The 22,995-nt window shown below is 44.5% G+C and overlaps 1 protein-coding gene across 3 annotated transcripts; it reads left to right on the top strand.

The window, feature by feature from the left end:
• Positions 1-755: 755 nt before the first annotated feature.
• On the top strand, positions 756-21,910 carry rps6kal (ribosomal protein S6 kinase a, like). 3 transcript variants are annotated; one of them, XM_083651355.1, is made up of 22 exons: positions 756-868; positions 3,485-3,544; positions 3,997-4,116; positions 5,079-5,160; positions 5,289-5,369; positions 5,942-6,021; positions 7,664-7,770; positions 9,335-9,372; positions 9,727-9,869; positions 10,058-10,128; positions 12,326-12,414; positions 12,690-12,754; positions 13,529-13,631; positions 13,842-13,966; positions 15,456-15,578; positions 16,350-16,439; positions 16,535-16,693; positions 17,143-17,304; positions 18,045-18,121; positions 18,223-18,340; positions 20,042-20,182; positions 20,916-21,910. In XM_083651355.1, exons 1-22 carry the CDS (start codon positions 827-829, stop codon positions 21,039-21,041), a joined length of 2,202 nt encoding a protein of 733 aa, XP_083507481.1. In that variant the 5' UTR covers positions 756-826; the 3' UTR covers positions 21,042-21,910. The 3 variants fall into 3 exon arrangements, with proteins under 3 accessions (XP_083507481.1, XP_083507480.1, XP_083507482.1); XM_083651354.1 differs by having other exon boundaries at positions 782-889; XM_083651356.1 differs by lacking the exons at positions 756-868; positions 3,485-3,544; positions 3,997-4,116; positions 5,079-5,160 and having other exon boundaries at positions 5,322-5,369; positions 7,654-7,770.
• The last annotated feature ends 1,085 nt before the right edge of the window (positions 21,911-22,995 follow it).

The raw sequence follows: 22,995 nt of genomic DNA, 5'->3' as shown, positions 1-22,995 counted from the left end.
AGTTTATGTCCAAGCCCAGAGAAGTTGGAAGAAGTGTTTTTTTATGCATTTAAACACCATGGTGACATAGGCCTGTCCTGACTATACTGCTTTGTACCTCAGTCACCACGACTGTGTAGTGCTGGTGGTTGGGTGGGAGAGAGAGAGAGCGAGTGTGAGCGAGAGAGGAAGTGGATGAGTGGTAAGCCTCTTACTTCCACTTGGATGAGGGATGGCCAGGCTTATGAAACAGTTGGCTTTAAAACATTCAACTTATGCCCCTAAGATCAGAGGCTCAGATGAATAGTGGGCCATATCTCAACACCAAGTGTCCGTTTTGCATTCTCATGATCCTATATGATGCTGCCATATGATGTACAGCTGTGTTCTGTTCATTATAAATTAAGCTGTGTGTGCAAATCATAATAGATGAAGCCGCGTCAGTCGGAAGCGATTTATCATCCGGATGCAGGCATGTAGCCTACACAGTAAAGTCAATAAAGTCAAGTCCCCACGCCACCCGTCATCTCCCTCCCCCTGCCATTAGATGTGTTGCTTTGGTTGGGGGAAATCCTTAACTGAATTGCGTCATAGCTACGTCAATAAACTCTCATTCACTGACGTTCAGGTACCACAGTAGCCGCCATATTCGCATCTATGGCAGGGTAGCGGCGCTCGGAGAGCGTATGGTCCCGTCAACAACATCAACTATTCCCACACAGACTCCCAGTCCTCCCAAGAGAGTGGTCTACAGTCGTACAGCTTGCATCTGATCATCAAAGCGGAATATCCAGACTTCCACATAGGGGAGACATGCAACGTGGAGCGGGGGTCTAGGTTGACTACGATGCCTTTCTCCCAGCCAGAGGAATCCTGGCACAAGATGGAGGTAAATAGCGTTAGTAGTGAGGTGAGTTGGGAATCGCATGATTTGTATGTTATTTTGTATTAGACAACTGATGGTTTGTGTTGTCTCCTTGAGTTTGCTTGCCCTATGAGGTTCGGCTGGAATTCGCGTCACGACCGTGCAGCGCACCGTGATGCATGCTAACATGCTAGCTAATGCTAACAGCTGGTTAGATGTTTATTTTTTTGTTGCGCTGGATGGATTGTTAGTTGGATAACTGTATGTCCAGGGTTCTTTCATGGCTCTAATTTCTCCAGAGAGGGATCGGTATCCAGTGATATGTCCATTTATCTTCCTTTGCATATTACACTTGTTAAGAGGAGTTTGCTTCACGTTAGCTTCACGTTAGCCAAGTTGCTCAGTACCAACCAGTGTATAGCTGTAGCATTAGCAAGTAGTTAGCTTGTTAGCTGACAGCTTGCTTGCTTGGAACTTGGAGACAAGTTTTTGTTCAATCCTCGCTTTCTAGTTAACATGGTGCTGGGGAATATTGTCGTCTTGTAGGCATTTGCAATTACAAAATAAAATCTGTTCCAATAACGTTAGATTAGCGCCAAGGTTAACGTTAGCCAGGTTATATTTGTCCACACGTCAACACAGCCGAAGGTTTGGTTTGTCAGCACAAGTGGAATTGGTGGTGATGCTGTTTTTGTAGCCTGGTGTTATAGGCTATAAGTAGCGTTAATAACTGAAATTTGAATGAACCTGATCAGCAACATACATGATAGAATATCCCACTATTATGTCCATTATATTAGCTAGCAAAGTGAACCTTTTGCACAATTACAGATAATTATTTCGACAATGTTCAACATAGAAAGGGGAATGCAAGTTCAATATTAATTTCACATCATAATTCAAGCCTTTGCTAAACCATGACACTTTTCAAATGCTTTCAATTTGGTTTAGGACATGTTTGGTGTTCTTTTGCATGGGCCCCATGTAGTTTTTTTTGTGTGTGTTCAGCAAAGCCACCCTGACACCCTAAACCTCTCATCTCTGGGATTCTTTGCAGTCTTTCGCACCTAGCCTCCAGACTGGCTGTCGGACTGATGAACAGAACAGAAAGGCTTCTGAAACATATAAGTCTGAGCTCCAATCTTTTGGGGCAAACTAAATTCTGTTCTGTTCTATGTGTGCAGCAGCATGGTAATATTGAATAATTCATTACACTGTTATATGCCCAAACTATTCCTAAAAATTTGAATTCTTACGAAAAAAGTGGTTTTAATCTGGTATTTGTTGAATGCTGCACCTCTGAAAGCTGCCAAGACGGAGGTTCTTCAACACATAAATCAGAGCCCATTGGGCTAGTGGTGACAATGGCAGATTAGCCCACAACCAGATGTTGACTTTGATGATATTGAATCGAACCCATACCATGATAACGTGATCAGCTTGTATGGCATGGCTCCTCTTTTCTCATGCCTGAATGAAAAAGCTTAGGTTGGTTCTGTGCTGCACTAGGCTGCGCTCCTCACTTACAGAAGCTATAATGAGCCACAGTAAAGGTGAGAGTAAAAATCTGTGCGAATTATGACACAGGCGCAGCTCAGGCATTGACCTGCCTAGATGCTATAATCATTTATAAATGCACCAAGGCATCCATCTTGGTATTGTCTTGTTATATCCGTCTACAAACTCCATGTGCATGCTAACCTATTTGCTTGTATACAGTAGGTCGTTAGCATGCTCCCACAATGCTAAAGTAATGGAAAATGGTGGTTTATAGTCTGTTTTGTGAATGTGTGAGTGTATTTCGGTGGCTCCACCCCCTCAGTGGGCTTGCGTAGCACGATGAGTCATCCCCCTCTTCACAGAGGCTTGATGGAATTCAACACACACACACACACACACACACACACACACACACACACACACACACACACACACACACACACACTGGACTCAATACACCGTGCAGGTTGAGCCTGTGCAGAACTGAAATATATTGAAGTGCATAGCATTATAGCAGTCTGCCTCCCTTGCAGATAATGAAGACTAGATATAGAAGATGTGACATTCCTCTACTGATAATTATCATCACAGTCTCCATAAAAACAGCCTTCTAAATGCTACTCTGTGCAGAAGAAAGCATGTTGCTCTGTGGTCATGTCAAATCAGGCATAATGCCCTAAAAGAGACAGGGCCTAGTTATCCTCAAGAGATGGAATTCTGACTGTAGCCCTCGCAAAAAACATTAGACTGGAGCAGGTCAGACATGTTGTTTTTTGCTCTGGCTGAGGATTATGCTAGACTGCTAATAACGAGCGGCTTTATAGAGACAGGATGAGAGCTGGACAGCTGGACAGGATTAAGAGTATGGACTCCATATTGTTTGATAAACAAACGGCGTCCTTCAGTCCGAGGAGCAAACGCACCCCGTTACTGTATGTGACTCATTGATTTCATCTGTTGTTCGTCCGTTTCAATCTTCTACCATGCATGTGGGCGTGCAGCAGGTGCCCAGGTTCTTGTTGAGGAGTCATAGTGCTGTTGAGTTGAAAGGCAGGATGCACGCCACCACGGGCTTTGTCAGAATGTTGACTCTTACCGACTCTCTGACTCCTCTGATGACTTGTGTTGGTTTGGTTCCAGGTCAATGGACATCAGATCATAGACGAGCCCATGGAGGAGGGAGAGTGTTTCACACACTGTGTAAGTAATGAGGGGCTTGGGCTGGTGTGTGAGGTCTTTGTATATGTGTGCAGTGTGCGCGTGTGTGTGTGTGAACAAGATGATACGCATGATTGCAATCAGATTGTGCCTGGCCACTTGAAATGCCAGGTGTAAATGCCCTCAAGTCAAATTGAAGAAGGATTGCAATCTGATCGGCCAAACCACCTCTGGAGGCGGTCAGGGATGCATTGTGTACACATTGAACACAAGTGTAAATGCAATGTGTCCTCTCAATCTGGATACAGCAACTGTATCCGGATTGAGAGGACAACCATTTTGGGTAGGAAAAACGCATGTTAACACCAGGTGTAAATGGAATCAGGCTAATGTGGTCAAGCACAATCTGATTGGAATCTGATGGCAGAAAACGCATGTTAACGCCAGGTGTAAATGGCCTCATACTTACGCTGTGTGTGTATGTGCGTGTGTAGGATGAGGAGGGGGAATATAAGGAGATTCCTATCACCCACCATGTGAAAGAGGGCTGTGAGAAAGCCGACCCATCGCAGTTTGAACTACTCAAAGTCCTGGGCCAGGGCTCTTTTGGCAAGGTGAGGAAACACCGCTCAAACGGCTTCGTCAGTGTGTCCATAGGCCCTACACTATGGCTGCTTCAAAATATAACTGCTGCTCTTAACCACACCTTAGTCAAATGGGCTGCATGTTTAGAACCAATTCTCTGTTTTGAGCGCACTGCCGCGACTGCGGAGCATATACCACCCAGGCCCTAGTAGTCCATCTCTCCGCATCGCTGGCACAGCGGCTCTAGTTTAGCAGGTCACAGCTTGTGGGCAGGCGGGTGTGGGGGCGTGGATGACGTGCTAAGCGAGCCACATACATTCAATGTCCCCGACGTGCTATTTAATAATTTCATGAGCGGACGTAGTTATGTGGCTGGATGATTATTTGGAAGAGAGCCAAATTGGTGACTAAACAAGTAGCCTAAAAGTTTAATCGTTTCTTTTCTTCCATCTGACAGTTTGAAAATTTAACAAGGAGATGATACTGCGCATTAGGCTATTGGGTGAAAGTGCCCGGTATTAACGTTCATGTATATTAATTAATCGTTTGGCATATCAATTAATTAAACAGCAAACTCATGATCAGCGAATGAGGACACTCGTCAGGAGAGCCACGGACAGGTGGGAGAGAGGAGAGAAGCAACACACTCTCTCCACAGACAGGGGCGACTGAACTTAAAGAGCGCATGCTCTTTCTAGTGGAATTTCGTTCGCCAGAAACATATCTTCGTTCTGAGCTTTTAAAATTAGTTTCTGCGGAGATTCTCCCTCATGTTTAGAAACTGATGAAGTGGTTTATTGAGTCATGTCTAGCAAGGCTAACTGCGGGGGATAGTCGGACCTGATTCTACGGTTATAATCTACAGTTCATGTTTAGAAGTGGCTTAAGTGTGTTCATAGGTCTACACTCTGTGTCAACCGCTCAAACGGCTTCATCAGTCTGTTCATAGGCCTACACTGTGTGTCATTCTAATGTTCTCTTGTCCTCTCAGGTATTTCTGGTCAGGAAGCTTTTGGGTCCAGATGCTGGTCAGTTATATGCAATGAAAGTTCTGAAAAAGGCATCTTTGAAAGGTAATAGGACTTGTTCTGTCTGTCTCCACACAAAAACACCACAGTGCAAACGGCATAGTGTCCAATGATTTCTGTCCTCTGTGTTTATTTCCTCTCTCACACTGTCCCTGTCACTGTCTTGTCTCCAGTCAGGGACAGAGTTCGCACTAAGATGGAGCGAGACATTTTAGTGGAAGTTAATCATCCCTTCATAGTGAAATTGCACTACGGTAAGAGAATGAAGAACACTTGTGATGTTGCTAAGTGCGTTTACATGCGCACACACTGTTCAGGCTAACAGTACGCATCCCGATTAAGGGATATTTTCAGGATTCAAGATAAGCTGTTTCTATGCATCTTCATATATACCAATCCGAAACATTGCCTGTTTTACATAACAATGGATGTTACTACAGAAACAGAATGTACACAAACCAGTCAAGTTTATTTATAGGGCCGTTTTTAACAAATGACACAATGTTGTACATAAAACAAGGCTAATTTAACCAGATAGAACATGTATGTGCATTCCAAACTGCAAGCAATTGGGCCAGAGCTTGTGAATGGGACTAGCAGGAGATGAGAGGTGGTGTTGTTTACACTTCTAATATCCCAACTAATACCAGCATAATCTGTAGTTATTGTATTTGGTTTGCTAATAGCTGGATATTAGTTTGTAAGTGAGTTATGGTGTTTGCATGCGTCATCTCGTAGCTGGAACACTTAAGTGCCCTAAATGATATCGGAATATGATTATGCGTGTGCATGTCGATGACTCTAGTCTGCCCCCTTGCCTCTGCAGCCTTTCAGACAGAAGGGAAACTCTATTTAATACTGGACTTTCTCAGGGGAGGGGATGTATTCACTCGCTTATCCAAAGAGGTAAGCTGACTTCCTGTTTCCTGCCTCTCATTATCTGTCACTTGAAAGCACATAGAGCACCGCAGGTATGAGTCGGGAAAGTAGCAAATCGCCGCCATGCTGGTTCGTAAGGGGAAAAGGCTATGGGATTTTAGAAGGGGGATTTTGGTTAAATGCATGGCCTAAGGTCTGTGCTGTGGTTAACAAAAGATTATGGGAGTGGACATTTGTCTTCAGCAGGATAATCTTCACAAACGAGGACCACTTTTATGACTTTTGAAGCGTAAATGCGTTTTTTTAAACGCGATTTTCAGAAAACGCCTCGAACGTCATACAAGTGGTCCTCGTTTGTGAAGATTATCCTGCTGAACACAACCTTATTTCATGCATTTAACCGAAATACTTTGCAAATCCCTTATCCTTTTCCCCTTAAGAACCATCATGGCGGGGGTACGGTGGTGCAGTGGTAAGCGCTGTCGCCTCACAGCTCGAAGGTCCTGGGTTCGATTCCCACCTGGGACGCTGTGAACGCTGAAGGAATGCGTGCCCGTCCGCATGTCCTCGAGTGCCCACCGCCCGGGTGGGGTCGTCAAAAGGGCCTTTCTGTGTGGAGTTTGCATGTTCTCCCTGTGCCTCCCGGGGGTTTCCTTCATATAGGAACCCCCTTCACCAAAACATGCAATATCCTGGTTGCTAATGTGGTTCCTCCTCTGGTCGTTAAGGGCGCCTGTTCAGAGGGAAGGGAACCGGTTGGAATAGTGTGAACCTCCCACGTGCTATGTCCTACCGGTGAAGCTTCCTCTGTCAGGTGAAAAGAAGCGGCTGGCTAACTGCCCATGTCTCGGAGGAAGCATGGAGCCAGTTTCGGCTCTCCCCAGATCGGCAGAGGGTGGAGTAGCAACCAGGATAAATAAATAAAAATTAGCACTAATGGGAGATTAAAATGGGATAAAAAAAATCGGGGGGGGGGGGGGGGGGGACATCATGGCGGCGATTTCTGGGTAAGCCGACAAAAATACCTCATCCCTGCAGTACTCTAATGACACATTTACGTTTCTGTCTTTTTATAAATGCACACCAGGAGTATGTCCTCAGTCAAAAATTGTATGGCCTTGTTTGAACCCACAGGGATTTTTACAACTTTTAAAACATGTATTTGTTAAATTCATGATTACAGATGTCACATTATGCTTTTACAAACGCTAAGGTATTGTTGAGATGACAGCTACAAATGGAATAAGGGTTCATTTAATAGGCAACAATACTGTCTGTGTGTGTGTGTGTGTGTGTGCGTGTGTGTGTGTGTAAGCTGCAGTGCTTTGCTTGGAATCTAATCTTTTTAGCACATAGATCATCAATTGCCTGTCAGTTAAGAGACCCAGATCACTTCTCTGCAAATGCTTTCAGGAAACCAGATCTGATTGTTGTGTAGATGGGTCTTCTGTTGAAGCATGTCAAAGAACCAAGGAGATAGCTGCTGGCAATGTCAAATCAACAGCCTGCTGAATTGTGTAACCCTATTTGGTGTATTTCTGTTGTAACGATAACAATATTCTGTTTCCTCTTGTTTGTGGTTATTGAAGCTGAATACAGAAGAATTGTTTGCTGCTGCATTTCTTTCCCCTTCCGAGTCCAGAGAGTAAATTTGTCCAGTTCTTATCAGGTTATGTTTACAGAGGAGGATGTGAAATTCTACCTTGCAGAGCTGGCCCTGGCCCTCGACCATCTGCACACCCTGGGCATAGTTTACAGAGATCTCAAGCCAGAGAAGTATGACCCCCCAGACCTCTCACCCGGCGCCTTTTGATCTTTAACACCCTAAACTTACCTCGCAGCCTAGTCACCCGCAAACCCTTAAACATATTTTTTCTTTTTGGTTCATTACCAACATCTGTTCACACAAGCAGAAAAAGTACTGGTGACTTTCGCATGTACGCCTACTCGCATACTCTTATCTTCTAGATGTCATAGACTTCCATTCTATTCCTGGCATAATGAAAAACAAATATGTCGACTCACACTGCCTGCTTGAGTGGCATACCCTGTTCTTTTGGAGAAGAAAAGATGAATGTGTAAAATGAATGTGTAAAATAAAGAAATGCGCCGTAATTTATTCCTTGTGGTTGAGTCAGCTGGATGAAAGCATTATTATAAACCCGTCCCCGAGCTTCTAAATATGCACCGTGGGTCATTGGATTTGAACAACTTTTTATTTTATTTTAATTAGGTCTAAATTTAGAAATTGAAATGAACCCTAGATGTTCATTCTGTCTCTCAGTCAATCACTTTTGTTGATGCTGTGAGGAATAGCCTGAGAACCAATGGTGTGTGGACGTTTTGGCACAAATGATAAATGTAAAACTATAAGTCCCAAAGTGCTAAAAGAGAAATTATGCTGTTGTAATCTCTTGAAGAGAAAATCGTGCTAAAAGAGAATTGGCATATTACTCATGTATTTATACAATACTTTTATATCCTTTCCTTTGACAGTAAAGGGGAGGCTGACAAGAAATGGGAAAATGTTTCTTTCATCCTCTCAAAAGGAAATAAACTTAATTTTGGAACAGTGTTTATTTCTCAGCCTGAAGACTCATGTCCATAAATCACCAGCTTAGCTCTTGTTTATTTAGCTCCGCAAAGGGTCGCTTAGGGACACTGTGCTCTTGGCTCTTTTTGTATTTATTTTATTTTTATTTCACCTTTATTTTACCAGCCAGGTCATTAAGAACACATTCTTATTTACAATGGCGACCTGGCAAAAGGCAAGGCCTCTTGAGGTAGAGGGGTAGGGACTAAAAGAAATCAAAATAAAATGACAACAGCACTTTTCAGTTTCTAGCTTTTGGTGAGATTTCTCCATAGTCTAATGTGCAACATCACATACTTGTTTACTCCACCAAGAGTATAGGCAGTGTAGTATAAGATCATGTATATTATTATGTTCTATTCTCTCTCAGACCTTTACCAGTTGTCATATACTGTGTATAGTTCATTTTCTTTATTCATCACTTAGCTGCGATACTGTCAGTCTTTTCCAGACCTTCCTTTGGCCTGAATAATTGTATAATCTGTCTTTAAGAAAAGGGTGGCTCTGAAAGACCTACTCTGGTCTACTATTATTACCATTTGAAAACAACTCCAGAACTAGACTGTGCACGAAAATCACAAGACCTCTAAACAAAAATAATAATAATAAAATTAACAAGTCTGATACAAGCAGAAAACAATAGTCTGGCGGTTGAACATACTGTTATGTTATTGCTTACTTGGTGTAAACAATATTCAGATTATCTGTGTAAAACTCAACTCTGGGGAAACTGTTTTTGTTTTTCAGTATCTTACTTGATGAAGCTGGACATATCAAGTTAACAGGTACGTGCTGTTCTAGCTTTATTATTGGCTTAATGATAAATTGAGGTAGTGCACATCCAGTGTTTGACTTCTTATTTTCAAGTAATATCTTTACTAAGTGCACTGCCTGTACTTGAGCTTTTATTTATTTATTTAGTATCAAAAAGTAGGTTTGCTACACACTTTATCATCCACACACTGACCTTCTTCAATTACTTTAATTGTTTTATGTTGCATTATGCCAGTAGCTAAAAGAAGTATAGCCCTGCAGGACAGTGTATGCCTATTGGATTTCCTCATTTGAGCTATTCAATAAGCCCTGTATCTAAATGTGTGACTTTCTTCTTCTGACCACTTTGCTTTATTGCCTTGCAGACTTTGGTTTGAGTAAAGAGTCAGTGGATGCTGATAAGAAGGCTTATTCCTTCTGTGGTACGGTGGAGTATATGGCCCCTGAGGTGGTCAATAGGAGAGGACACACACAGAGTGCAGACTGGTGGTCCTTGGGAGTACTTATGGTACACACACACACACACACACACACACACACACACACACACACACACACACACAATTTACAACCACAAACAATTTAAGCAAGACCCCAGCTTTTGCTGTTCTGGTTTTGTTTTTGCTTTGGAAATGAACTGGTTAAGAGAGATTTGGCGCTCAGTAATTGTCTTCTTTTCTGTGTGTGTGTTTGTAGTTTGAAATGCTGACGGGGACATTACCATTCCAAGGGAAAGACCGCAACGAAACCATGAACATGATTCTCAAGTGAGTCACGACGCACTGCAGCATTAAGACACTCCAAACATGAGAGCAGTAAGACGAGCCTCGATACATTGGTGCTGATGTTGGGTGCAGTCTCTCAGGCGCCTCTCTTGTCCGTCTTGACCATAGACTGTAACAAAATATGGACACCGTGAGAGTGACGTCACGTCGTCACCCAGTGGTTCGTGGACTGTGGGTGGTGCGAGAGGATGTGGTGAGGGTAAGGGGCGGGGCTAGGGAAAAAGGGCCATAGCTAGGGATAGGAAGGTCGTAGAGAGTCGGGGTTCGAGGGGTGGGTAGAGGGAGTGGCTAGCGGATGTGGGTGGTGAGAGGGGATGGGCGGGGAGGTCAAGGAAAGGGGCGGGGCTGTAGCTAGGGATAGGAAGGTAGTGGAGTCGGGATTCAAGGGGTGGGTTGGGGAAATGGCTCGGGGGATGTGGGTGGTGGGAGGGGGGCATCATCAGTAAGGGGCGGGGCTAGGGAAAATGTGCCGTACCTAGAGATGGGAAGGTTGTAGAGAATTGTCGTTCGAGGGGGGGGTGGGGGGATGTGGGTGGTGGGAAGGGCCGTGGTGAGGGAAGGGGGTGGAGCTAGGGGAAAGGGACCATAGCTAGGGAATCGGGATAGGAAGGTCGTAGAGAGTCGGGGTTCGAGGGGTGGGTAGAGGGAGTGGCTAGCGGATGTGGGTGGTGAGAGGGGATGGGCGGGGAGGTCAAGGAAAGGGGCGGGGCTGTAGCTAGGGATAGGAAGGTCGTAGAGAGTCAAGGTTCAAGGGGTGGGTAGGGAGGCTGGGTGGGGGGATGTGGGTGGTTTAGGGGGTAAGGGTGGGACCATTTTCCATGTTGACAACAATTAGCCATGTTGTTGAGGTAACACTAAACATTGCCTAAAGTGCCATAAGGCTGAATGGCCACACCACTGCACCGGGGGCTTCAAGGTATTTGTGCTTGTATAAGTCTGGACAGACATGGATGTAGACTGCAACTAGACTTGTTACTCGTTAGCAGAGGCATACAACCTCGATTTGATTTTCTTCTTCTTTGTCTGGTCGGGACAAGGTGCGTTGTGCGCGTATTTGGCATTGCGTAATGGTGACAGCGAGTGTGTGTGTGTGTGTGAGTGTGTGTGAGAGAGAGAGAGAGAGAGAGAGAGAGAGAGGGACAGTGCACAGACAGTGCATCTGAACAGCCCCTTCCGTCATTAAATTCCACTAGATTCCCAATTCTGAAGCGTTTTCTGCCTTTCAACTTTCCCCGTAGTCAGAAAACTCCCCCACCGTCAATTCCCTGTCCCAAAGGCCACGGGCCAAAATGCAAGGTTCAGGCTGCTGTCATTATATAACGAGCCGTAATTTGGCTCGGGTAATTTGGTAAAAATAAAATAAAACCCTCGCAACTTCTGCCTATTATAGGCTGCTATCATGAAGCATAAACACATCTGTCAAGAATAAAATAATAATAAATCATGTAGATGCTGCAATCAGACAATCTTATCACAAAGCTTATCAAGAAGGCCAGTGTGGTAAATTGGTCCAGTCCAAACTGCTGGCGTTTACTATCATGGAAAAATCCCCAAAAAGTTGATCCACCCAGTTTCTTCAGTCATCAAAACAGGATGTGAAGATTGAAGATGTTGTTTTTTAACAAATAAAATGCTCCTCCTCAGCCCATTACTCACAGCACAGCTGGCTTCGGGAGCTGATTTAGTCCAAAAATGGGCAGTGCTTCCTGCAGTTGGGTCAGATCGAGGTTGGATCACGTTCTCACCACAAACGAACCGTACCAGAGTTCATTTGGAGCCGCACCGAGACCACGAAACCACCTCTTCAAGGAGGTCTCTGTCCGGACTCCGGTTGTTTTGTCTGCTTTTGGTGCGCACCCGAGTTCGATTTCTGTGTTCCCATCTGCCCAAACGAACCCCACCAAGGGCGGAAACGAACTCTTACTTCGATTCGACCAAACCAAACAAGACAGGCGTGAAAACGACCATAGAGACCAAAACAGTTTTTTGAACCAGGCTGTAAACATGTTTAATTATGCTGTAAAGCTGAGCATTTTAACAACGGGTGAATTGGGGAATGACTCCCTTTTTGAGCCAGCCTCAAGGGGCCATTCGAGAAACTGCCGTTTTTGGCTTCATCTGTCCAAGCCCGACGTTGGCGCTTGGTCTTGACCTGTTGCTCTCTGCTCCGTCTTTCCAGAGCCAAGTTGGGAATGCCGCAGTTCCTAAGTTTTGAAGCCCAGAGTTTGCTGAGGATGCTCTTCAAACGGAACCCTTCTAACAGACTAGGTAAGTCACATGACACCAGATAGTGTTTGTGTGTAGGACTAATGCCGTGTACAAGGCGACGCACATGTGCTAGAATAAAAGACTGTGCGTTGATCCTCATGTCGCACACCGCTTGCTTCGACTGAGCTTGTTACCGCTTTGGCACGCCGTCTTAAAACACATGCTGCCGAGAGAAACATGTAAGAATGAGTTCCCTACCTCCCTTTGAAAACTATTAAAAGGAGTCCGCCAGAAATGCTAATTGTGAAGCTAACCTTAGCGATCTGTGTCTTTAGGGGCAGGGGCTGATGGAGTGGAGGAGATCAAACGACACGCTTTCTTTTCCACAATTGACTGGAATGTGAGTACGCACACACACACACACACACACACACACACACACACACACACACACATCTCTCTCTTCACAGATACACATAGTACGCACACACACACACACACACACACACATCTCTGTCTCTTCACAGATACACACAGTATGCACACACACACACACACACACACACACACACACACACACACACACACACACACACACATCTCTCTCTTCACAGATACACACAATTCACACCTAAGCAAACGGTTGGCTGAGTGACTGGCCATCGGTCTTGGCCATGCCAAATGTGTTAGTGTGTGTTTGTGTGTGTCTGGGCGGAAGGCCAGCTCTCACTGTGTGTGCACTAATAGCCCTGCATGAGTGTTTAAGAGCCAGCGGGATGCTGTTGGCTGGACTGAGTGGTAGAGGGATGGGAGGGGGTTAATCTGGGAGGGGTCTTGGCTCCTCTCTCCCACAAACACACACACACACTCACATATACTCTCAAACAGAAACAAGCGTGTGGTAGGGCTTTATATTTGTACTGTGCGAAAGTCTTAGGCACCCAAGAGGTTTTATATAAATATCGATATTTCTTTTTCTGCATTAGTCTGTCAGTAGACTGCTCATTCATTTTTTTAATATTTAGAATCTTTTGATTTAATCATTTAGGAAAGCATCATCACTTTACTTTTTTGTTTTACATGTGCCTAAGAATTTGACATAGTACTGTATATGCATGTATATGTATACATATGTGTTTAATATTGTGTGTTTGCATGTCTGTATCCCCAACAGAAACTGTACAGGAGAGAGCTCCAGCCCCCGTTCAAGCCCGCAGCAGGCAAACCAGATGACACGTTCTGCTTTGACCCCGAGTTCACCGCTAAAACACCTAAAGGTAAAAGTCCACCCACACACACACACACACACACACCCCTACGTACCCGCGCACACACTTCACACACACACCTACGTACCCGCGCACACACTTCACAGCTCAAAAACAAAAACCACTCTAGGAGCCATGGCAACTATAGTTTGACACTGCAAACAACTAACTCCAAAATGTGGTGTGTGTGTTTATTATACATTCTGTGTGTATCTGCAGATTCCCCAGGTATCCCCCCCAGTGCGAACGCCCACCAGCTCTTCAAAGGCTTCAGCTTTGTTGCTCCGAATCCTCTGGATGAGAACAAGAGCTCCCCGCTGCTCAGCATACTGCCCATAGTTCAGGTAAACACACGCATCATGTCAGCTGCTCAGCATACTGCCCATAGTTCAGGTAAACACATGCATCACGTCAGCTGCTCAGCATACTGCCCATAGTTCAGGTAAACACACGCATCATGTCAGCTGCTCAGCATACTGCCCATAGTTCAGGTAAACACACGCATCATGTCAGCTGCTCAGCATACTGCCCATAGTTCAGGTAAACACACATCATGTCAGCTCCTCAGCATACTGCCCATAGTTCAGGTAAACACGCATCATGTCAGCTCCTCAGCATACTGCCCATAGTTCAGGTAAACACACGCATCATGTCAGCTGCTCAGCATACTGCCCATAGTTCAGGTAAACACACGCATCATGTCAGCTGCTCAGCATACTGCCCATAGTTCAGGTAAACACACGCATCATGTCAGCTGCTCAGCATACTGCTCATAGTTCAGGTAAACACACGCATCATGTCAGCTGCTCAGCATACTGCTCATAGTTCAGGTAAACACACGCATCATGTCAGCTTCTCAGCATACTGCCCATAGTTCAGGTAAACACACACATCATGTCAGCTGCTCAGCATACTGCCCATAGTTCAGGTAAAATACACACATCATGTCAGCTGCTCAGCATACTGCCCATAGTTCAGGTAAACACACGCATCACATCAGCTCAGATAGCTCCCTGTCCCACAGCTTATACAGGTTCATTACAGCTGGAGTAGCTTACAAATCTACACCACGCACATTTTCTACAGAGACATTCAAATAACTATTTCAGTCATTTTCAACATAGGCATCAGTTCCCCTCTGGATTGCATTCGACAGCAGCGCTGCCTGCGAATTGCGAGGTACTACTACTACTCTAACGTCTAACTCTACTACTACTACTCTAACGTGAAGTAACTGATGAGATGTTTTGATCAGAATCGATCGTCACAGCAGAAACAAGGAAAAGAAGGCCCAGGCTGAAAATAACCCAAATGATCCTTTTTTTTTTACCTTTATTTAACCAGGTTAGTCTCATTGAGATTGAAAATCTCTTTTTCAAGAGAGACCTGGCCAAGAAAGCAGCGTAAAGTTACAGACACATTTTAACATAAACAATACAAACAAAACATCTAAAACGTAAGAAAATACACATCCATTTACTCAGCAACAGGGTTCATTATTTATCAAAACATTTGCAGACCTGGATTTCAGCTTCCTCCATATTTTTTACCCTGGTTTTAAAAATACTCATTAGGGACTAGCACCTGGAGGTTTAGTGAGCGTTGGAGTTCATTCCAGGCCAGAGGGGCAGACACCTGGAAAGCTTTCTTGCCAAACTCAGTCCTTTAAACTCATCTGTAGTAGACTACCGTATGTATCTACATCCCAAGCACACACTTTCTACTCCTCGTACTCTGTCTAGCCCAACGTACACCTGACTTAAGCTGTAGTACTCCCAAGTGTACTCTCAAGGTTCCCTATTGGTGACCGTGACCATTTCCTGTCCTCGCCAGATGCACGGAGGCTCCGCCCAGTTCTCAGACCTGTACGACCTGCAGGAGGACATCGGCGTGGGCTCCTACTCCATCTGTAAACGCTGTGTGCACCGAGTCTCTGCCATGGACTATGCTGTGAAGGTAAGCACACACCACAAGACCAGCCACAAAATATCTTTTCATTAAACTAACGCCATTTTAATTTGATTGTCATTTCGAATAGAACGCTGAAATAAGGTTGCTGAGCGCTCAAACCGTTGATCCATCAGTAGCTTATTTACTGTAAGCCATTTTGGCATAATTATAATACCATCATCAGGGCAAAATGATCATCATATGTCATTATATTAAATAACATTACCATAACTCATTAATGCACTGAGGCTATGAGGGCATAGCAACCTTTTTTTAATCAAAATGTGTCACATCACATTTTTTGGGATGGAATTGAAGCAAATTTGAAGTCTATACGGACTCTCATAATTGTCAGTGATCAGCGTAGCAAAGCAGCTAGATTTTCTTCTTCTTTTTTACATATGTTGGCACTGGCTTTTATAAAGGTCAAAATGAGCTGCAGCGTGAATGTGCAATTTCCACGTGTTGGCGTCACAGGAATGTCGAGTCGTGGAACTTTTCCAACCTCAGTGTGTGACTGTGTTCCCAACTGTCGAAAAAGGAGTACCGTAATCATGTTGAATGTGGTTAGTAACTGCAACAGGCCAGCAGAGGGCAACACAGCCTCACACGGCAGCTGAGGCCATGTTACAGTGACTTTCTGTTGGGGAATGCTTCCATGTTACAGACATCCCAGATATTCAGTAGATTGATGTTTTCATTTGACTCGGCTACCTCGGTCTTTGTTTTGACGCTAAGTCGCTAACTGATTTCCATGTCTTTCCATGTTTCTCCTAGATTATAGACAAAAGTAAGAGGGACCCCTCCGAGGAGATTGAAATCCTTATGCGATACGGACAGCATCCCAACATCATCACCCTGAAAGACGTCAGTAGCATTTGTGTGTGAGCATTTCAAGATAGTTGTTTATAAAGCTTGTTTGCTACTGACAGGCTGTGCGTGCGTGCGTGTGTGTGTGGTAGGTGTATGATGAGGGCAGGTATGTGTACGTGGTGACGGAGCTGATGAAGGGAGGGGAGCTGCTGGATAAGATCCTCAGGCAGAAGTTCTTCTCTGAGAGAGAGGCCAGTGCTGTGCTCTACACCATTACCAAGACTGTCGACTACCTCCACTGCCAAGGGGTAAGGAAACACTTTTGCATTATGTACTTTTTTCTGTCCTTAGTGTCGGTGTGATCATGACAGACACTATCCGGACTTCAGTTGACCCTGCACATTTCGGGATGATTCAAATTATATTTTTGAACAGGTTAAATTCTTAACGGGTGAGAAAAACACAAAAGAACTTTGTTGACTCATCCTAACTCAAAATACATGTCTTATCCATTATTTGACAAATATTTGAAATGTAAGCAAAACTTTTTAACAGACTCAACTTTGTCCTTGCATTATAAGCTCATAGAACAAATGTCACAATAAATGTTTTAGGGCTGTAATTCACTATGTAAACACACCATCTTTCAATGGGGGCTCATGTTGCAAATGTGGATTGGGCCTCTTAAAGCACACGTTGATCTTCCATCTTCTCTGCTCCTCCCTTCCTTCTGTGCACCTCTCTCCCTCCTCCCCAGGTGGTCCACAGGGACCTGAAGCCCAGTAACATCCTGTACATGGACAACTCGGGGAATCCTGACTCCATCAGGATCTGCGACTTTGGCTTCGCTAAGCAGCTCCGGGGGGGCAACGGCCTCCTCCTCACCCCCTGCTACACGGCCAACTTTGTGGCACCCGAGGTGAGGGGGAGGGGGATTAGAGGGGAAATGACCGTGCAGTTAGTTCCGGCCGAGCAATTTGATTGGACAAGAGGCATTCCAGCCGTGATGACATTTTAGTATAACATCACAGGACGCTTCACTGTATGTGTATCACTCCGCTTCACAGCTGTTCTAATGTAACATTTTTTTTCTGTGCGCAGTAGCAACGGCGATATATGGATTAATTATAAACAGTAAGCTGAAATCATCTGTGCTATAAACCTAAAAGTAGCTCGCTTGCAGTCGGGAAATAGTTCCATCTGTTGCTCGGCAACTTGGTAGTAAGGTTAGTGCAATCCTGAAGGAACTATTTTTGTTAGCGGAGACAAATAACAGACACAAATCAACTGTTGTCTCAAATTAAACAAGCGCGAATTCCCAATGCAAATTTCCTAAGGGCAGGATGGCAAGGGCAGCCCACCCTACTCTGCCTCTACTCTACCACCCTCCATTTAGGAATTTAGGAACACACACACACAAACACTTGAACCTCCATGTCAAATTTCAGCACTCTGCCATAATGCATTTCAAAAACAATATCGCCCCAGCACTATTGAGACCTGGAAATGTACAATCGGGAGATGGAGATGGAGAAAGAGAGATGGTATCAAATGTACAGTGAATGAAAAGTAGCATGCTCTGCGGAATTCACATCAATAACACATTGTTGTCAATGTTTTCTGTTTGTTTCTTTTCTCTGCGTGTATGTGTGTGTCTAGGTACTTATGCGGCAAGGCTACGATGCAGCCTGTGATATATGGAGTCTTGGAGTTCTACTGTATACCATGCTGGCAGGGTAAGACTATGCTCATTCTACAATATACAATAGAATCTACAAAATATATGTGAGATGATTACATGTGTACCGCCTAACCTCTCCTGTTACCTCCCTGTCAGTTACACGCCGTTTGCTAATGGACCCAATGACACACCAGAGGAGATCCTGCTCCGGATAGGCTCTGGAAAGTTCGCTCTGACTGGTGGCAATTGGGACACTGTATCAGACACCTCAAAGGTACATAACACTCACACGCCACTAGGGGGTGTGTGTCCTTAAAGCACCTTTCTGAAGGAATAGGGAAATCTCCCACTGGTAAAAGTCCAATGACATTGCAGAGGCACTGTGGCTTGGCTGCAGTCCATCCGACTGTCACGCAGCTTTGGCGGAATGGTGTGTCCTTGCTCCATTGTGGGATTTTTAAAATTGCACTGATTGAGCCAATGGGGGGCGCTACACAACGTTTGTTTACTTGTTGGATTTTGATTAAACCCAGCATTCAAAATGACGCCGATTACGCCAAGAAACTACAATTACAGCTGAAAACAAGGTGACATGCTGTTACTGATTTGCCCTGGTGGGGACTTCATCATTCACGGCCAGGGGACCACATGTTTGCTCTTTCCTTGTTCAAATCCCACTTTAATATTTAGATTTGATCCTATTTCAATTTCGCAAGGTCTCAAATAAATTATGTAGTTGTTCAATATTGAGCAGAGTTGTAGCCCATCATTCAATATCATCCTACCATCCTGCCACGCCCACTTTTTATCTTCCGTGTAAGACGCAATTGTATTTGTTCTTCCGGTTCAGTGTTAGCTGGCCGGTAAACATCGATAAACTGTAAACTATGGATGAAGTTTGGCAACATTCAGCAGCCAACTTGCAGTTACCGGTACATGCTCATAGCGTTCCTGCTGCGAGGAGCCGATGGCTGTACCCGGTCGGCATTTAACGTTAGTTACAAAAGCACGTCGACGGTGTTTTCTCACTGCCAGTAAGCCTACAGTAGGAGTTACTAGCTAGTCCGACCAGTTACACAGCCAGCGCTCCTAGCTGCTTGTTAAAAATGTCCAAATAGGCGTTATTCTGATAAACTGGTCACATATTTGGAATGTTACGTTCTCATCCGAAAAAATATTAAAACTTTATAACAGTTTGTTTTTTTGCTTGAAAACAGCTTTTTGGCAAGTCTAAAAATGATAAAGGTGAGAGTAATCTACTTCCCGGTCTAAAACGGAAATAGGATTACAAAATGACGTTATGCGGAAGCGTCCTTATATGGGCAAATGATAAGGTGAATATGTGCATGTTGAACTCAGCTGACGACACGCTCTTATAACAATATAGCAATAACAGGTCCCCGTAGAGGGTCTGCACGACTGTGGAGGTGGGGACAAAAATTGGCTTCAGGACTGAATAACAGAGCGTTTTTCTGTCATGTCATTTATATACCGAACATTTTTGATACACATCATTAGCTTAACCAACAAAGACACACACAAAAAGCCACTCATACTATGTCGTTTGAGACATACTGTATAGATTTCTAATTTTTCTATATATTTATCTATTTATGATCGCCTATTTCCCTGTCTCTGTAATTGATGCTGATTGCCTGTTTATGCTGTAGCCTCACCTCTTCTTCTCTGTGATTGGCTGCATTGCAGCTTCCACAGATGAACTCTATTACTGATGGTCACACCTATGTACTGTATATATGTAACCCACTGTCATTTGCTCTGGTTTACACTGATGATGGCTTAAGGCTGAAACGCGTCTGTTTTTGTCCCTATTAAAACTTCAAGAACTACTTCTAGTGAGTGCTGTTGCCCCACCTCTCTCTTCCTGTGATCTCCCTGCAACCTGCACCAATTAAGCTGCTTAATTAAAAAACCAGGAGTCGTGCGTGCTATTCCCTGCTGCTATATTTTACAGGACCTGCTGTCCCACATGCTCCATGTGGACCCTCACCAGCGATACACGGCAGAGCAGGTTTTAAAGCACGCCTGGATCAGCTGCAGAGACACGCTACCACACTTCCAGCTCACACGTCACGAAGCACCACACCTCGTCAAGGTGAGGAAGTCTCAACTGAATTTGCTGAGTTGGCCCCGCGGATAGAGACACTTTAGCCTTGTAAAAGATCTGGATCACGGGGGGGGGGGGTTGGTGGTTGCCGTTCTTCCGAGTGGATTTCAAGGCAAGTACTCTGCCCACTGAAATGGATGCCCCCGCTATAATTAATACGCTTTGATGTGCGCTGCGCTTTGAATGAATGAATGAGGAAATAGGCATGTCTGGTGCTGTAAAAGCTGGAGCTGTCCATATTGCATTGTGATTGGCTAGTTGTTACAAACCATGCCTCTTTTGTTGGCACGAGCTCCTGTGCACGAGCGTTTTCACGAGCTCAGAGCTGGATAGGAAAATCCTAAATTGAGAGACCCAGCTGATAACCACCTTCATGGTATCATTTTGCTCGGTTGCGATTTTCTGGTTAACATCCTGGATCTGTTTATCCTCCATTCGTGGTGTGAGCCTCTTGACACTTACATCACTAGATTGCCCTGACATTGTCCAATACATAAACTGTGGCAGCAGCGCCACCATATGGTCACAGGCGGATAACAGTTAATCAATGCAATCAATGTATAGATATTTCAACTAGAGCCCCTTTTAGATTGGCCAAAGAAGCCACTAATATCCACAAACTACCGGCTTTTTCTTTTGTCTAAAAGTTAATCTGCCCCTAGTGGCCATGTATGAGCCAAACAGGCAGCTAATTAAGGTTATCCGTGGTGTTGTTTCACAGGGAGCCATGGCTGCCACCTATTCGGCGCTGAGCCAGAAGACAAGTCAGCCGGTGTTGGAGCCTGTGGCAGCATCCAGTCTAGCCCAGAGACGCAGCATGAAGAAACTCACCTCAACGGACATGTAGACACACACACACACACACACACACACACACAGCTCCTCCCCTAACTCTGACCTCACACAGATGCGCACACAAACATACACACACTAGCCCCAAACCCTGGCCAGTCGACCCTTTTTAATCTATTTATTTGACACATCCAGCACAAACACACACACGCACGCACACACACACACGCACGCACGCACACACTGGACAAGGTTGCGTGGTGAGGACATCAGCTGAAGAGGAAGATGGAAGCTCACATATCTCTCACTGCTGGGGAGACAGAGTTGTATTCATTTCCACTTGCTTTCATACGCACTCGCCCTCCTCGTCTTTCCATCTTTCTTCCCCTTTATCTGGGGAAGAAATGCACCAGCTGATGTTCTCCTTCACTGTGATTGGCCGATTCAAAGCTGCTTCGATAAACTGTGCCCCGCCCCCCCATCTCCCCCCACCCACTGCTCTTCATCTCACGTCACCATCCTCTCCTCCTCAGTGCTCTCTCCTCCCCTCCCCTCACTTCCTTCCTTCCCCTCCAAGTGAAGTCATGATTTATGCGCGAGCGTATTGGCGAGATGATATTGATTGGGGGAGACTGTTGGGCCTTTTCCTGGCGGGGAGCAGCTGTCAGACTCCTGCACGCACACACAAAAAGATATGATGGTGCTTGTGGCAGACTGTCCCCCAGAGTCAAGATCCTCCACCAACACTTTCGTTAACATAAACGCATGTGGTGGACACAGACCTTTAGTTCTGTCTTTCCCTTGCAATTTGCAGTCTGACTCCCTCGCTTACTTTGTGATGCGAACAATGTATCCAGAGGTAAAAACATGCTGCAGATAGAAAAAGATACTCTCTAGAGGTCAAAGTTGAAAGAATGTGGTAACAATGAGACAAATGCTAGTTAGTATAAAAAAAAGAAATATATATATATATATATATATATATATATATATATATATATATATATATATAATGAAGATGAAGAGCATGTGGGAGAGCTGTAGGGATTTTCCTGGGGGGGGCGGACGCACCCCGTCGAACCAGAGAAGCTGAGTTATTAAAAGAAAAGAAGAAGAAAAAAAAATATTTTCCATGGATATCTCTTCAAAAAGACATTGTGGAAATTGTACCATATTGTATTTATTTCATTTAATTTTTAAGATTATATTTTTCTTTCAAGTTCTGTATATATTGACATTAAAGATCATTATTGACATGCATCCACTGTGGCCTGAGCTGGTCTGTTCTGGTCAGAGTGGAGGAAATGACTTGGTTCTGAAGAGGGTAGCGATCCGATGTCCGGCTCCTGGGGCACTGTTCCGTAGCGGAGCATGACCTCTGGTCGAAGTCTGAAGTGAAAAGATGAAGTTCCCTAACCTTGGGGATCAATGGAGTCGTCACAGAAATCAAATCAAAGCACCTCAAACGTTTGTGTTCCACTTCCGAGAAGATCTAAATGCTCAGAAGGAATAAAGTGCTGCATGCAGGAATGAGCATGAAGTTAGCATCGCCTGGTTCAATGGGGTTTTTGTATGAGGATTTTGGTTATATGCCTGAAATAAGTTCTGTGGTTAAGAAAGGTTTATGAAACAGAAAGACACATCTGTGTTCAGCAAGATAATCTTCACAAATGAACAGTACTTTTAAGATTTTTGAAGCGTTTTCTGGCGATCGCATTTCTCTCTATTGGCGAAAGTCTAACTTGGTGAGTCATTTAGATCTCATCATGGTATCAGCTGTTTTGGACACTTCTCAAAATGATAAGCCATTTCATGTTCCTTTGTCTCCCATCAACAGAAATGAGACGCAAAGAGTAATAGTCACCACTAGGTGGTAATACTGTCTAGTACATCAGAAGTTTTGTGTGGCTGTGTTCAGCGTCCCTCTCTGTGCCTGTGTCCTATAGCCTTAATATGTAAATGATCAGTCTAGCCTGCTTCCTTTCTGTCTGTCCAACCCCCACTCCCCA

Source organism: Poromitra crassiceps (assembly GCF_964638095.1).
Source record: "Poromitra crassiceps genome assembly, chromosome: 15".
NCBI classification, from domain to species: domain Eukaryota; kingdom Metazoa; phylum Chordata; class Actinopteri; order Beryciformes; family Melamphaidae; genus Poromitra; species Poromitra crassiceps.
This window is presented reverse-complemented; position numbering and strand designations above follow the sequence as displayed.